Source organism: the organism of the source record quoted next, unplaced genomic scaffold, assembly GCF_019419815.1.
Source record: "Pyrus x bretschneideri cultivar Hongxiangsu unplaced genomic scaffold, Pyrus_bretschneideri_v1 Contig2, whole genome shotgun sequence".
NCBI classification, from domain to species: Eukaryota; Viridiplantae; Streptophyta; class Magnoliopsida; order Rosales; family Rosaceae; genus Pyrus; species Pyrus x bretschneideri.
The window spans coordinates 5685264-5698869 of NW_025999501.1; the positions used below are offsets into that span (position 1 = coordinate 5685264).

Genomic DNA, 13606 nt, shown 5'->3' on the forward strand with positions numbered 1-13606 from the left:
CCAATTTTTTCAAGTTTGTTTGAATGATTTTAACGAGCTAACTTATCACGACTGCGTTACAAACTAAGAAACTGTTTGATAACTATTCTTTTCACTTCTTGTTACATGAAAAACTAAAAATAGTTACCAAGCAAGAGACAAAGTGGTTATCAAACGCTAAAATTTTACTTTTTCTCAATGTTTTGTGTGAATCTTCTCTGTACTTCTAGTGAATGGCAAGTAGTTATTATAGTACATGGCCTCATGTGGCGGTGACAAATCAATTCATTGAGTTAATGAGTATTTGTTAAGACACATTTAATTTGGTATCATCATAATATAAGAGTGAGATTGGTAAGTATTAATGGGTTGATGTGTCAGCTCTAGCCTAATGATCCTTTAACCAGGTCTGCAGCAAAATAAGACAGCAGAGAGACTCAGAGATTGGATCCTCCAGAGAGCTGGATCTGGATGCCTTTCTTATTCGAACCCTTCAATCTGGAGACTTCAAATCTTCTGCACCAATCTGGAAGACGACATTGTTTTGTCTGTTTCAACCAAGAAAAATGTCGCCTCTCACTAAAACCAAGGCACACGAAAAAGAACCACAGGAAAAAAGCCTCCAAGTCCCCAACATTTTAGGGACACTTTGATTTATATTAGGGTTCCAAGAAAATGAATGATTTATATTTTTTTATTTATATTCCCAAGAACTGGATCCCAGACTCTCGTTGTTGGAAGAAGCGGGACCTTCTAAACGAATATAGTCGTACATAATTCCTTGGAAAGGACTTATACTCAATGCTCGAGTTAGAAAAATGGTATTGTTCCCTTCCAGCAGCTGAGCACCTGGAATGCCGACACTGTACAACCCATACAGCCCATGAATTCCATGCCTTGCTATCGTATTGTCGTTTCCAATTTGTCCTGTAGAAAATAGAGGATTGCTCGCTTCTAGGTCGTTGATCCGAACCTTGACGACGAGATAATCAAACAAAATTTTCTCAGTAAAAATATAATGGCATTTCTGTTAATGGTTATGAAGTTGTAAGAGTGAGCAAGTAATACTTGTAATTCAGAAACATGTGCTGTTGCCAGTGCTATTCGTAATGTGTAGGTATTGTTCTTGCCCACAGTGTCAAGTGTGAACCTAATCTGCCATGTTGATCCTTGGTATGTGTTATTACCTGTCTTCCTGCAGGAAAAACATAAAATCTTAATTAGCTGAATATTAGAAATTAGCAAATGAAAATCTCGATTTTAAAAAGAGGAAGATTACATTTTTCTATCGCTTCTTGTTAAAAAAAAAAACTAAAAGAACATATTAAACTTTCTGATAACATAACATGCCCTAATGACGCGACATATACATAATTTGTGAGTAAATTGATTACCTAGTAACCTGAGCGAAGTAAAAATCTTTTTGATAATCGTTAACACCCACTGTGTAAACCAAGTCATTGTAAGGATACAGTTCTGCATATCTTTCCCATAATCCATATTGCCTAAACCTGTCAAGTACCACAGAGAAATCTGAATTTCATAATATATATAGCTAGCTTGTGATTAAAACTAGAAATTTTAGGTTAGAGAAGAAAATTATTTGCAAGAAGATGCAAACCTGTCAGTGTGATTGACGTAGAGTTTGTTAATGTAGTTTGGATTAGGATCAGGAATATAAAACTCTGCTGCAGTTCGGTCTGGGATGCCTATTTCCCAGAAAGTTGGGCCACTTCTTGGAGGTTCATATACAAGTGTACCCACATCAACATTACAACCTGCAGCTTTATTTACATTTTAGATTCCATACATAGTGAATTTATAAAACTATGATCATTGATCAATACACAAACGGTAGATACTAATCAAACTGCCTCACGACGTTCTCAACCCAACTCACAAATGACAATATATTTTTCTTTGTACGTATATGATACATATATAACTACTAGAGTTAACCTAATTAAGTGAAAACAGAAAATGTGTAGAAAATAATATTAGACGTATCTATATATTTTGCATACCAAAAACAAAAAGCAAAAACAAGAACATATTATTGAATAGAAATAAAGCAAGAGTAAAACAAGACCTGGAGTTATAGTTACTTCAGCATCATGTCGATAGTCACCAATAAAACCAGGAACCCATGCATAAACATTATAGATCCCTGGACGTATTCCACTTATAGAGAAGAAGCCTTTATCGTTTGCTTTGGTCCAAAATTGGTAACCCTGTAAGAAAAATATCATTGCTGAGATTGCTATATCATACAGAGACAAAATATTATAATATTTTGGAATGAGGGGACTCTGAATATCAACCTATATATCAAGGTGTTAGTATCGTATGGAAATTTGAGAATTAAATAAATACCTTGCAATCTAGTTGCCATGATCCAGCATCTCCTGGAGCTGCCAACCCTACCAGTGTACCATTTCCGAATATGTCTTCAGTACTGATATACCTACACAAACATATTGATGTTAAGTTAAATTTTCCTTAATTAGAGACAGACACCCTGAAAAATTAAATGGTGATTAGTAAGGTTAATATGCAGCAGTCATTTACCCGTCGCGTACTAGTAATCTGCCGGTAACAGTACCGCGTTGATCCGATGATAGAAAGTCTTCTGAACTTGGGAAGTCGTATGGCCAGCTTTGAACCTCAGTTTCCATCTGAAAAATGTTGCAAATTCACAGTTCAATCCATTAATGTTTTTTAGAAATACAAAAAAAAACTGTATATACTTAATTTGCTTTTTCTTTTGATATTAACCTGCTGCGTAGCGTCCTCCCATAGCTGCTGAAGTGGGTCATCTTCAGTCACCAAAGAATTAAGATAGATAAAAATGGGGCCAAGAACTTTCTTCCATGGCTCACTGGGCTTAAATTCTATTATCAACTCCGCTCCGGAGTAATGGGTGCTATGAAATATCTGATGATTCCGTGACAAACAAATGATCAGTATTGCCAATAGAGTTGTGAGGAATGTTTTCTTCTTTCTTCTAAAGTGTTTCTTTGTCAATTAATTAGATAGTCTAATATGTTAAATATGTAATAAGAATTCGAAAATCAAGGAGAGATACTAGGGAGATCATCCAGGACATATGCATGTTGTACTTTTATTTCTTCGACTAAGATTTTTTTCGTTTGAGGTTTTCTTATTAAGGTTTTAATGAATCAACATAAACTGCATTTAACACTATCTCAATGATCCAAATAAAGTTGTAACCTTTTTCTTCTGTAGGAATTTTTTCCACTTTTTATAAACCAAGGGTCAAGAAGTAGTGTTGTACTATTAATTCTAGATGGTTCATATAGTAAAGCGACATGTGTTGTATGACCGTAACACAATATACAACACCCTCATTTCACTTCAATCTCTAACAAACGTTCTCTCATTTTGACTATTTATAACATCATTTATGTTATAATATATGGAAAAAATTATACAATGTAGCCATAGTTGAAGAATATGTATGAATGAATTTAAAAGGCAGGAGTCAAGTTTGCTTTAAAATAAAAATGAAGAAAAAGAAGCGTACTTACAGCTAGGGTGGTTGGCCCAACATGGGAAGTAAGGCATTGTTTGAAGGGCCCACCAGATTTGAACTCTTGACTAGGAGTAATCTGCCAGAATCCCACGGGTGGTTCAGTGGATATCCATCCATGAACCCTATTGTCCTTATTCTCAATTGAGTATTGATACTTATCATCTACCTGTAAAAATAGATCAAATCAAATCCCTAAATCACACAGAGAAAGACAATCAATCCAACAGATATAGAAACTCCGTGAATTGTTAATTATGTGATTGAAAATGCTTTATTGTCTAACAACTTGACATGTATGCTATAACACAATCAAAATCGACTAATATAGCGTCCCGTACAAGTATATACCTTGCTGACAGTAGATTTTTTGCATAAGTAACTGTTACATGCATGGCTATCCATTTTAGTAGAATATCAAAGGTGGAGAATAATATGACGTGTTTTAATGTTTTAATTTTGACCATTAATCTTAAATTTAAGAGTGAGTGACTATAAATTCTTAATCAACAAATGGGTAAGAGAATGAGACTCAAATAGCAAGTAGAAAAAAATTGTTTTCTTTTGTTGTTCTAATTGTTCGACTTGTAGGGAAGTTGGTTTTTTAAGTGGCAATAGGAAAAATGATTGTTAGAAGAAATTAATACTTCTCCTTTGAACTGTGGCTCCACAGGATTGACAAGCAAGACTGCCTCTGGGTAAGCCAAGGCTTGGCCTCTTCCTTGCAACCGATCATCTGGAAGTGGCATGTATCTTTGCCTTTTGTCTGATATTGCCATGTAATGAAACCTACGCAAAGATTAATAAGAAAATGAAAACAAAATAATGAAATAAAATTCGTTTTATGCTAGGTGAATTTTGCATAAATGACCATTAACTAATTAATTAAGAGTTTGTTTGGAAGTGCTTTTAGAATGACATAAATCGTTTTCGGTAAAATTGATTTTGGGATGTAAAACACTAGTGTGCAGGAAGCACGTAAAAGTTTTTTCAAGATGCACTTGGATTTTTGTTAAGTATTAGTTTCAAAAATATTTTTACAAAAAACGCTTTCAGTAATTTTAAAAGTCTTTCCAAACGAGTCCTAAAATAATAAAAATTTCGAGTCATGTAATTATCAACGGGTTACACTTGGGCAATATGCTTTGTTAAGTAGTTGTCAATTCATGATAAACCTAACTAAATTCCACCAACTCGGTGCGAATTATATGTTGACCTAGAGACTACCTAATGCCTCCATATTGGTGCTATAATCATCTTCAGGTCTGTTCACGGGAAGGCACATTCGTCTTTTCGATCAGACTACAGTTTATAAATTCATAAAATATGATATGTTCTTTGAAAAATGATCAAACTATGTATGGCATGTTTGTTTATTAGTCAAATCAAATTAGTTCTTAGTTATCAACTCACCTACTTTTAAATTATGTTTACTCCTTAGAAAGAATTTCGTTTACTTTTATTAGACTTACACATTTCAATTTGTGACCCTTGCACTTATAATATTAAAGAACGAGAATAAAAATGGGCCAATTATATTAGAAGTTTAGGCAGAAATCAAGTCACTATAGTTAACAAAATAAAGTGAAATAAAGAGTATAAATTATCCAATATATGATTGGATTTTATTTTTATTTTTTATGATATAAGCGAACACTGTAATCTAAACTAGAGGAGGAAGATTTAAAGATGAGAGGCAGAGATTAGCGTGTACACTATTCTAGACAAACTTGGCTAATTTCATAGCTAATTTCATGTGTGCATATCGATTTGACGTTTTTTTTTATTTTGGTCAGTCATATATTATTTGATTATAATTAAAAGTGAAACTTACTTATCTTTTCTGAGCTTAAACACTGTCCTCGTGTTGGTCAAGTTGAAAGCAGGCCATTCCTTCAAGTGTTCATAAATAGCGTAAGTGTAGAAGCCTGACGAGTTGCGAAGCATAACAAACCTTAAAATAGAAATTATTTTGTCACAAAATAATCAAATAATTAAAAAATTCACTAGCTATTCCTTTTATTTTATTTTTCTTCCCTTTAAAACTGACCTTATGTCTATGTTTAAAGGAACAAGCTTGCCCTCTAGAGAGGGATCCCACAATCTGGTGAATGAAAGCTCTATCTGGTCCTCAGTTTCCACTATAACTGAAAAATTGGTTCCTTCAATCCTGCCAGTAATCGTATATTTTGAAATAATTCATAACACAAATAAATAATCAGGATCGTTCCAATTTTATCCGATATCTCTGAAGGGACCAAATAAATAATCAAGACCAATTGAACATTCTTCTATTTACTTTTGGTAATATATTGTACTATATTATAGCATATATACATGCATTATCAAGCAAATCAGATCCAGAAATAATTTCCATTTCCAAATTATAAGCGATATTGTTACTATTAAGCTTTATTGACTGACCATAAATACTTTACAAATTAGTAAACGCACCTATCAAATGCTCCTTTCTTTCTTGTAATTCCTGGTGCGGTCCAAACCAGGTCCCAGTACCTACAGAATAAGTAATATACATAATAATTAATACCATGGTCTATCAAGAAATTATTATTGTTTGAATTACGACATTTCATTCATTGAATGAAGAAAGTTACAAATGCATATTCATAAAAAAACTAAAAAAAAACTAAAAAAAAAAAACTGTAGTATATTTAAATTAATTTTTTATTTAAAAAATCCCTAATAAAAAATGTATGAAATCACCAATGCAAGAAAGACCATATATTTGTAGCAAGAGACCGCCATACCCTCTATTGGGAGCCTCGTTAAGAACTTCAAGCAAATTGTCGACGCCGTTATATTGTAGTCCGGTGACCACCCCTCCTGGTTTTGATAGCGTCATCTGGAGAATCCCATTTTCCAGCACCACCTGCCAAATGAATAATAATAATAATAGAAAAGTAAAGACACCGTTAGTCAGAAGGTATACAAAATTCAATATTCTGAAAAAATATAAACTCACCTCTTTATCACGGATATGCAACTGTAGGCCGCTCGTACTATTTTGTGCAGCAGCTAGAAATTCATGGCTTGGATGAACAGAATGATGCTGCACAATTTTGCCAAACAGTGACATGTCGATTCGGAAGCCCAAAAAACGTTGCCGGTTGGTACCCAGCCTAATCTGACATGAAAGGTCAACATGTGAACTGTGAAACGCCGGCCCGTGATCGGGACGTCAATTTGTGGCCAAGTTTCCGTGAACAATATATTCTCTTGTGATTTCTTTACTTTGTCGCCTCGCCTCCACTCTGTGTTTGGTAAACCAGACGAGCATGCACTAACTAGTCGTTGGTGGAAAAAGTATACAAACCCTCTCCTACTCATAAACTCATAAACATTCTTAATACACACACACACACACACACACACACACACATACATACATACATAAATATTTATATGATTGTGTATGTATATCAGTATATGCATATATATATATAATATGTGTGTGTATATATATGTTTAAAGATGGTTTGGGGAAGAAACGTCTATATTAATAAAGAAACAATCAGTATATATGTTTAAAGATGGTTTGGGGAAGAAACGTCTATATTAATAAAGAAGATCCAATCAATAAAAGTCATTTATGCTGTACATGTTAGGAAAACCGTTGTGTGGATCCGATTTAGAGAGATGCATTTTTCTATCGTTGCTTTGATTTGCTTTCAAATTAATTTATTGTATTTTTTAAGGGGAAACCATGGAACTTGTTTACGTTTGACATGAAAGTCAATGGACAATTGACCAAAAAAAAAAAAAAAAAAACAAAAGTTAATGCCCCAAAAAATTTGGAATAATGTATCTAATCATATTCATATTTTGACTTTTAGGAAGTTTATTTATTTGCTACAATGGATAAAAATCATGAAGTCAAAAGTTAGGTTAAATGAAATAAGATCTCTTGTGATGACTATTGTTAAAGTGGGAATCATACTGAAAGATTATTCTGTTAGACTCTCTTGTAGTATTGAATTGTGTTATACATAGCCGATAAGGCCAATTAAGTTGTAATTAGTTTATGTATTTTATCTCATAGTATTCAGCTCTAATATGATTATCGGGCAAAGTAATTGTTCATATTATTAATATAACAATTAGTCCAAAAAAATAAGCAGTAATCGGAATGCAATCTATGGGACGGATTGATGAACCAACAACCTAATAATGATATTCTAAAATGTTCATATTCATTGGTTTTCAATTGAGCATTAACCACCAGCTAAAAACTAGTATTTATCTGATATATGATGGTGTGTTTCATTATCATTGTGTAGTGACACTAATGTAGATATGTAGTGCTCAATAGAGATTGTTTACTGAATGTGATCGATAAAAGAAGATCTTATATAGATGTTTGTTACACATATATTCGTGTTAGTAAAATCTTTTAAAGCATAGTGTAGCATTAATCCTTAGACCTGAGGTTTTGTAGTTGTCTTGTGAATAGATTCATCTTTGCATTTGTTAAATGTTGTGCTCTAATCAGGGTATAATCAAGACATCGTTGCAATTGATTGAGACATTTATGGAGACAAACGAATACTCAACAAGAGATCACTAACCTTCGAACTGGGAGGCAAATGCTCATGTGAATGATTCCGAAGTCTTTGGCCAGAGTGACCTCATTATGTAATCATGAAAAATATCACTTAGGCAAGTGACATGATATTGGTATATTAAAGTGATTAGAACCATTGTATTAGAGAAGGATCATACTACATAATAAATACAATGAAATAGATTCTCCTTTGTAATTGTATATCAACTTGTTGACTATGAAATACATTTAGGAGTCACTCAATCCGTTAAAATAATCAAAGGACTCTGAATCTTTTTCACAGCATATTGATTATACCTAATTCATCACACACTCTATTCTTGTGTTAAAAGATTAGAAAATGATACATACGAAAAGGGAAATACATAATTAAGACTTTAATTAATTATTATAAATGATAAATAGAGTGGTTCGGCTTCAAAATGGTTCGGGTTTGACTGGGGTTGTTAAGTCCAATCCAATAGAATTAACTTAAGCCATTTAAATGACTTAATTTAACAAAAGACCCAACTTTAGCCTTATGGCCGATTGTGGGGAAGGAAGTGTGTGATGCTAAGTTTATATCAAAAGGAGAAATCAGGTTTCATTTCTTTTTCTTTTTTCTACTTCATTGATTAAAACTTTTTTCGTTTTCAACTTTTGGTCAAAGTTCTTAGGTTTTAAACGTTTTTATTTCAATAATAAAATATTTACATGTCAAACTAATTAAATTTTATTTTTAAATATACTCATTTAGTGTTAGAAACGTCACATTTGATATATTTATATTTATGACTAAACTTTGTATCATGTATTTTTATTTTTAGTTTGTACTCATTTTTAATTTGCAACCCCTTTTTTAATTTGTACCAATTTTCTTTATAGTTTTAATTTGTACCCATATATTAATATTTTGCTCCCATATTTTTAAAATTTTTGTTTGTACTCATAATTTTTTTCACCTTTTGTTTGTACCCATACTTTATTTATAATGTACCCATATTTCTTAAAAAGTGTACTAGTTATATGTAAAATGCATCTATTTTTTAATGTAAAATCTATTTATTTTTTAATCTAAAATGTATTCATTGTTGTTTATATATAATGTACACATTGATTTCTATATAAAATGTACCTGCTTTTTTTACATATAAAAGGTACCCATTTTTTTAATGTATAAAATGTACCCATTTTTTTTTTTGTATAAAATCTACCAATTTTCGTCAAATTCATCATTTTGGTCCCTCACTTTCAAAATCAATCAATGTCGTTCTTGACATTCACTATCCCACATCAATTTGGTCATTCCGTAAAGATTTTGTCAATTATTTTGTTAGTTTGTATGTGGGACCCACAAATCCAATGGAATGGTGACACGTGGATTGCCCAAAATAAGGGTTTTTATCCCAAATGGTTCATGACATTGATCCAACTCCTCATTTTAGTCCCTGAGTTTCAAAAATCAAAAAATTTTGTCCCTGATTTTCAATACCGCACGTCAATTTAATCCTTCTTTTAAAGTTTTGTCAATATTTTTTGTCCCACTAATCCAATCATATGGCGCCACGTGAATTAACTATAAGAAACGATTTTTTTTTTATAAGATTTAAAACTAAAAGTAAAATAAGAAACTAAAAACCAAATTAAAAGAAAATAAAAGTCATTGTCGTCTTCATTAGGTATGCTAAAAAAGAAAAAGAAGGCACCATGACACCACTGAAGTACTTGGTCCCCTAAACTCACTCCTCTTTCTCTCTAGTTGGTTATAGTCCTATCAAATTTGAATTGAATTTGGATTCGATTTTATTGAATTTAGATTGAATTTTTTCTTATTGGGGTTGTAGGATGCCAAAAAAATGTCAACACGGAATACTCGTCATTTGGTTTACTCTTAAAAAAAATAGTTTCTTCTAGTTAATCCATGTGGAGTCATATGATTGAATTAGTGGGATCACATCAGCACATAAACAAAAAAATATTGATGAAATTTTAACTTGATGTGCGGTAGTGAAAGTCAAGAACCAAATTTATTGATTTTTGAAACTCAAGGACCAAAATGAGGAGTTGGATCGATGTCAGGGACTATTTGCAATAACAACCCTTATTTTGTGTAATCCATGTATCACCATTTCATTGGATTTGTGGGTCTCACATATACAAACTAACGGAATGACCAAATTGATGTGGGGGTAGAGAATGTCAAGAACAATATTGATTGATTTTGAAAGTGAGTGACTAAAATAATGAGTTTGATCAATCTCAAGGATCATTTGTGATAAAAACCTTTTTTTGTTTGCATCAAATTGTAACAACTATTTCATCATTCATAACAATATATATAGGGAATTGTTATTAGCGCTCCAAAAATCTCATTTGGCACTCCAAATTTTCTATAATTAGTAAGAAAAATACACTTGTGAGGAGTGTAGAATGAGATTTTTGGAGTGCTAATAACAATTCTCTATACACACACACACACACACACACACACACATACACTTGACATTTATTAATATACATTTTCAAAAGGAATTATATTGTTATATTGAAAACATCCAAAAGTAGTTTAATTAAATTAACCAATAAATTTAAAATATAAACTTAAAACTAATAAATTATCGAGGGGACTATGTGTAGCACATTCGGTTTGAGATGGTTTATGAGTATGGCCTAACACTATTCATTTTACAGACTTTACCACGACGCTCAGTCAGTAGCTAAGGATGCTTAATTAACTCCTTACTCATACCAATCTCATTCGTGACTTTGATATTGGCTTGTAAAATCGAAGGGAGATCGAGCGGGAGTCATTATTTCATAGACGGCTAGGAAAAGAAGTCATAGGCAACAAAATTCCCACCTATTAGCAACAGAGTCAGGAGCTTAGAGACCATCCAACAGAAAGGGATAAAGATCACATATTGATGAGTGAAGCATTAAGGAGTGTTCATTCTAGGCTAGGCCTTTGCTCCGACGTGCCTTCTTGCATTGGGTCTAGGGCCAGTTTTCATACTTGACTCGGTCCCTAGTAAAGTCTTCATAATGGACAGAGCTTAGGCATATCATTCACTCCCACCTTGGTTTTAGGGGTGCTTTAAGAATCACGTCAGCGCACCATCTACGAGGAGAAATAACACGATGGTTTGTCCGAAGTAAGCTCCACCAATTCTCTAGTTTAATAATTATAGGAAGTGGATCGCAGACCACCGTGAAATTATGGAGCAGTAATGGTAGCAGGTGAATATCTATCATATCTTGGTAAGACATACAACTGTTGCTCAATCAGTGAATCAGAGACTTCAGGCCAGAAGAAAACTTGGAGGTAGTGCTACATAGACAAGCAACCACCGTAAATGTTTTACCATTCATAGACGAGATCGTGCATATGCGACTTTTCTGGAGGTTCTCAATAATCCTTCACGCCGTTCAAGAGAGATTTGGACCTAGACCGGCACCTGAAACATTATTGAAGTGTTATGACACTTCACAAGCAGAACGAAGCCTTGATGTCCAAATTTTTTTGCTATTATTTTGCAGGGAAGGAGCTGAGGATTGGTTCCACTCTCTGGTTTTATAGTCTATTGGTAATTTTAAGAAACTCTGAAACTTATTTCTTAGAAAATCACTTTGAGGCAAATTCTATGAATTCACCTCCCCAGCAAAAGGAACGCTCAGTATCTCTGAGTGATGTCAGACACCTTAGCTCCCACGTCGAGTCGTAGAACATCTAGACATAAGAAAAATTTGAGCATACCCTACACAAGGAAGTTGATTGAGTGACTGTCTCACCATTCTCTTATGAGAATGAGCAGACGGTTCCTATAAGAAGATTTTCAACTCCCACCTTTACACTGTTTTAGTGGGACTCAGATCCAAAGAGACAGTTGGAACACTTTAGGATGACAATCCTTTGATGCACAAAGTCTATGCAACGACTTTGCAACGAGCTGTACAAAACTGGTTCCATACTTCAGAACCCCGTTTGATTAATAACTTTGAGGATATTATCCTCAATTTTATGAAGGAATATTCCTCTTACAGGGTCGTCAAAAAGCTGTCAGACCATCTCGTCATTGTCCAAAAGAAATCTATCAAATCGCTTCATGGTTACATTAAATGATTTACAAAAGAAAATGCCAAAATTGTGGGATGTGATTGTAACATTGCATCAGTCACATTCAAAGGTGGCCTACCAGCTGATCACTCTCTACAAAGATCTTGCCATAAATCAAAGCTTATTTTTGGAAGATGTTTTTGTTATGGCTAAGGCTAAGCAAGTAGTTAAGGCAATTGACCTTGCGAAGAAGTTTGCATGGACCTCACTATATGGAGCTAGACAGAAGACTTTTGGTGGGAATACCCACAGAGGAGAAAAATACAAGGCGCGCCTTTCCAAATGAATATCTTTCCAAGAAGAAGCAAATGGAGTTCACCATCCTTATCTGCCAAATACTTCAAGAAGTGAAGGACACGCCTTGGCTGAGAAGGCTGTCATCGATGAAGAGTGATCTAAACAAACAGAATAAAAAAAAGTATAGTGCATTCATGCATCATATAGTGATAATACTGGTAAGTTCATTTATTGGTGCAACCATCTTTATGAGAAGAAAGGCCATTGCATAAAGTATGGGCCAAAAAGGCCATTTAAAATATCAAAGATTAGGATGCAGGGAATGAACATTCACAAAACACGATCATGATTAACAAGATATTGGCTAGACCAGAGGCTCGTAGCGTTACCAATGGTGAGAAGAAGCATAAGATCCAGCAGGCTACGATGGTAGCCCAAATATTCACTAAGAGTTCCTTTACAGAGGATGAATTAATAGTCGATTTCTCCAAGAAGGATTTAAATGGACTTGATTTATTGCATGCTTTGATTATAAGCAGAAAATAATAATGCCTATGCACTTTGGTGCGGGATCGATCCTACTGATCCCTCTCCCCTTAATAACTAACAACTTAACCTACTAATGAAACAAACATTAAGTTAATGAAACAAAGGCAAGAGAGAATTATGGAGAAGCATAGCAGGGGATTTGAACCAAGAAACAAAGGAAACGGAATTGAGATGGGAAAAGCAAAGAAATCAGGAAAAAACCCCAAAATGGGACAATTTCTTAATCTCGAACAAATCAGCCATGCACACCATGCACAAAACAGAATTACTAAAATATCCACATATAAATACTAAAAATTAGAAGTCTATTGCATCACTTTTCTCATTTGGAAGAGAAGGATGTTGAGAAAGCTTTATGAGCTATGGGTTTCTAGGTTGGGCTCAGATCTCTGAGCTTCTGTTTCGAAGGGAGGGAAGTCTAAAGAGAGATGAGAATAGTGATTTAGGTTTTGAGTTGACCTCATACTCTGATTTTGAACAAAGAGATGAGAGAGAGGTGTGAGAAGAGTAAGCTGGGTTTTGTACCATATTTTCTCTTTTGGCTGGAAAGTTCCATTTTTTCCGGCAACTGAAGCTTTGATAGGCATAGTAAAATAGAGGGTTTAGTTCTAAGTTC

The 13606-nt window shown here is 33.7% G+C and overlaps 1 protein-coding gene across 1 annotated transcript; it reads right to left on the reverse strand.

Annotated features, from left to right (window-relative positions):
* Window positions 1-577: 577 nt before the first annotated feature.
* On the reverse strand, window positions 578-6884 carry LOC125476661 (probable rhamnogalacturonate lyase B). The gene is made up of 15 exons (XM_048582992.1): window positions 6513-6884; window positions 6298-6419; window positions 5984-6043; window positions 5580-5699; window positions 5364-5483; window positions 4177-4318; window positions 3528-3698; window positions 2755-2913; window positions 2548-2654; window positions 2353-2443; window positions 2069-2210; window positions 1601-1757; window positions 1374-1490; window positions 1048-1174; window positions 578-952 (listed from the first exon to the last, which is right to left on the reverse strand). Exons 1-15 carry the CDS (start codon window positions 6624-6626, stop codon window positions 674-676), a joined length of 2028 nt encoding a protein of 675 aa, XP_048438949.1. The 5' UTR covers window positions 6627-6884; the 3' UTR covers window positions 578-673.
* Window positions 6885-13606: the final 6722 nt, after the last annotated feature.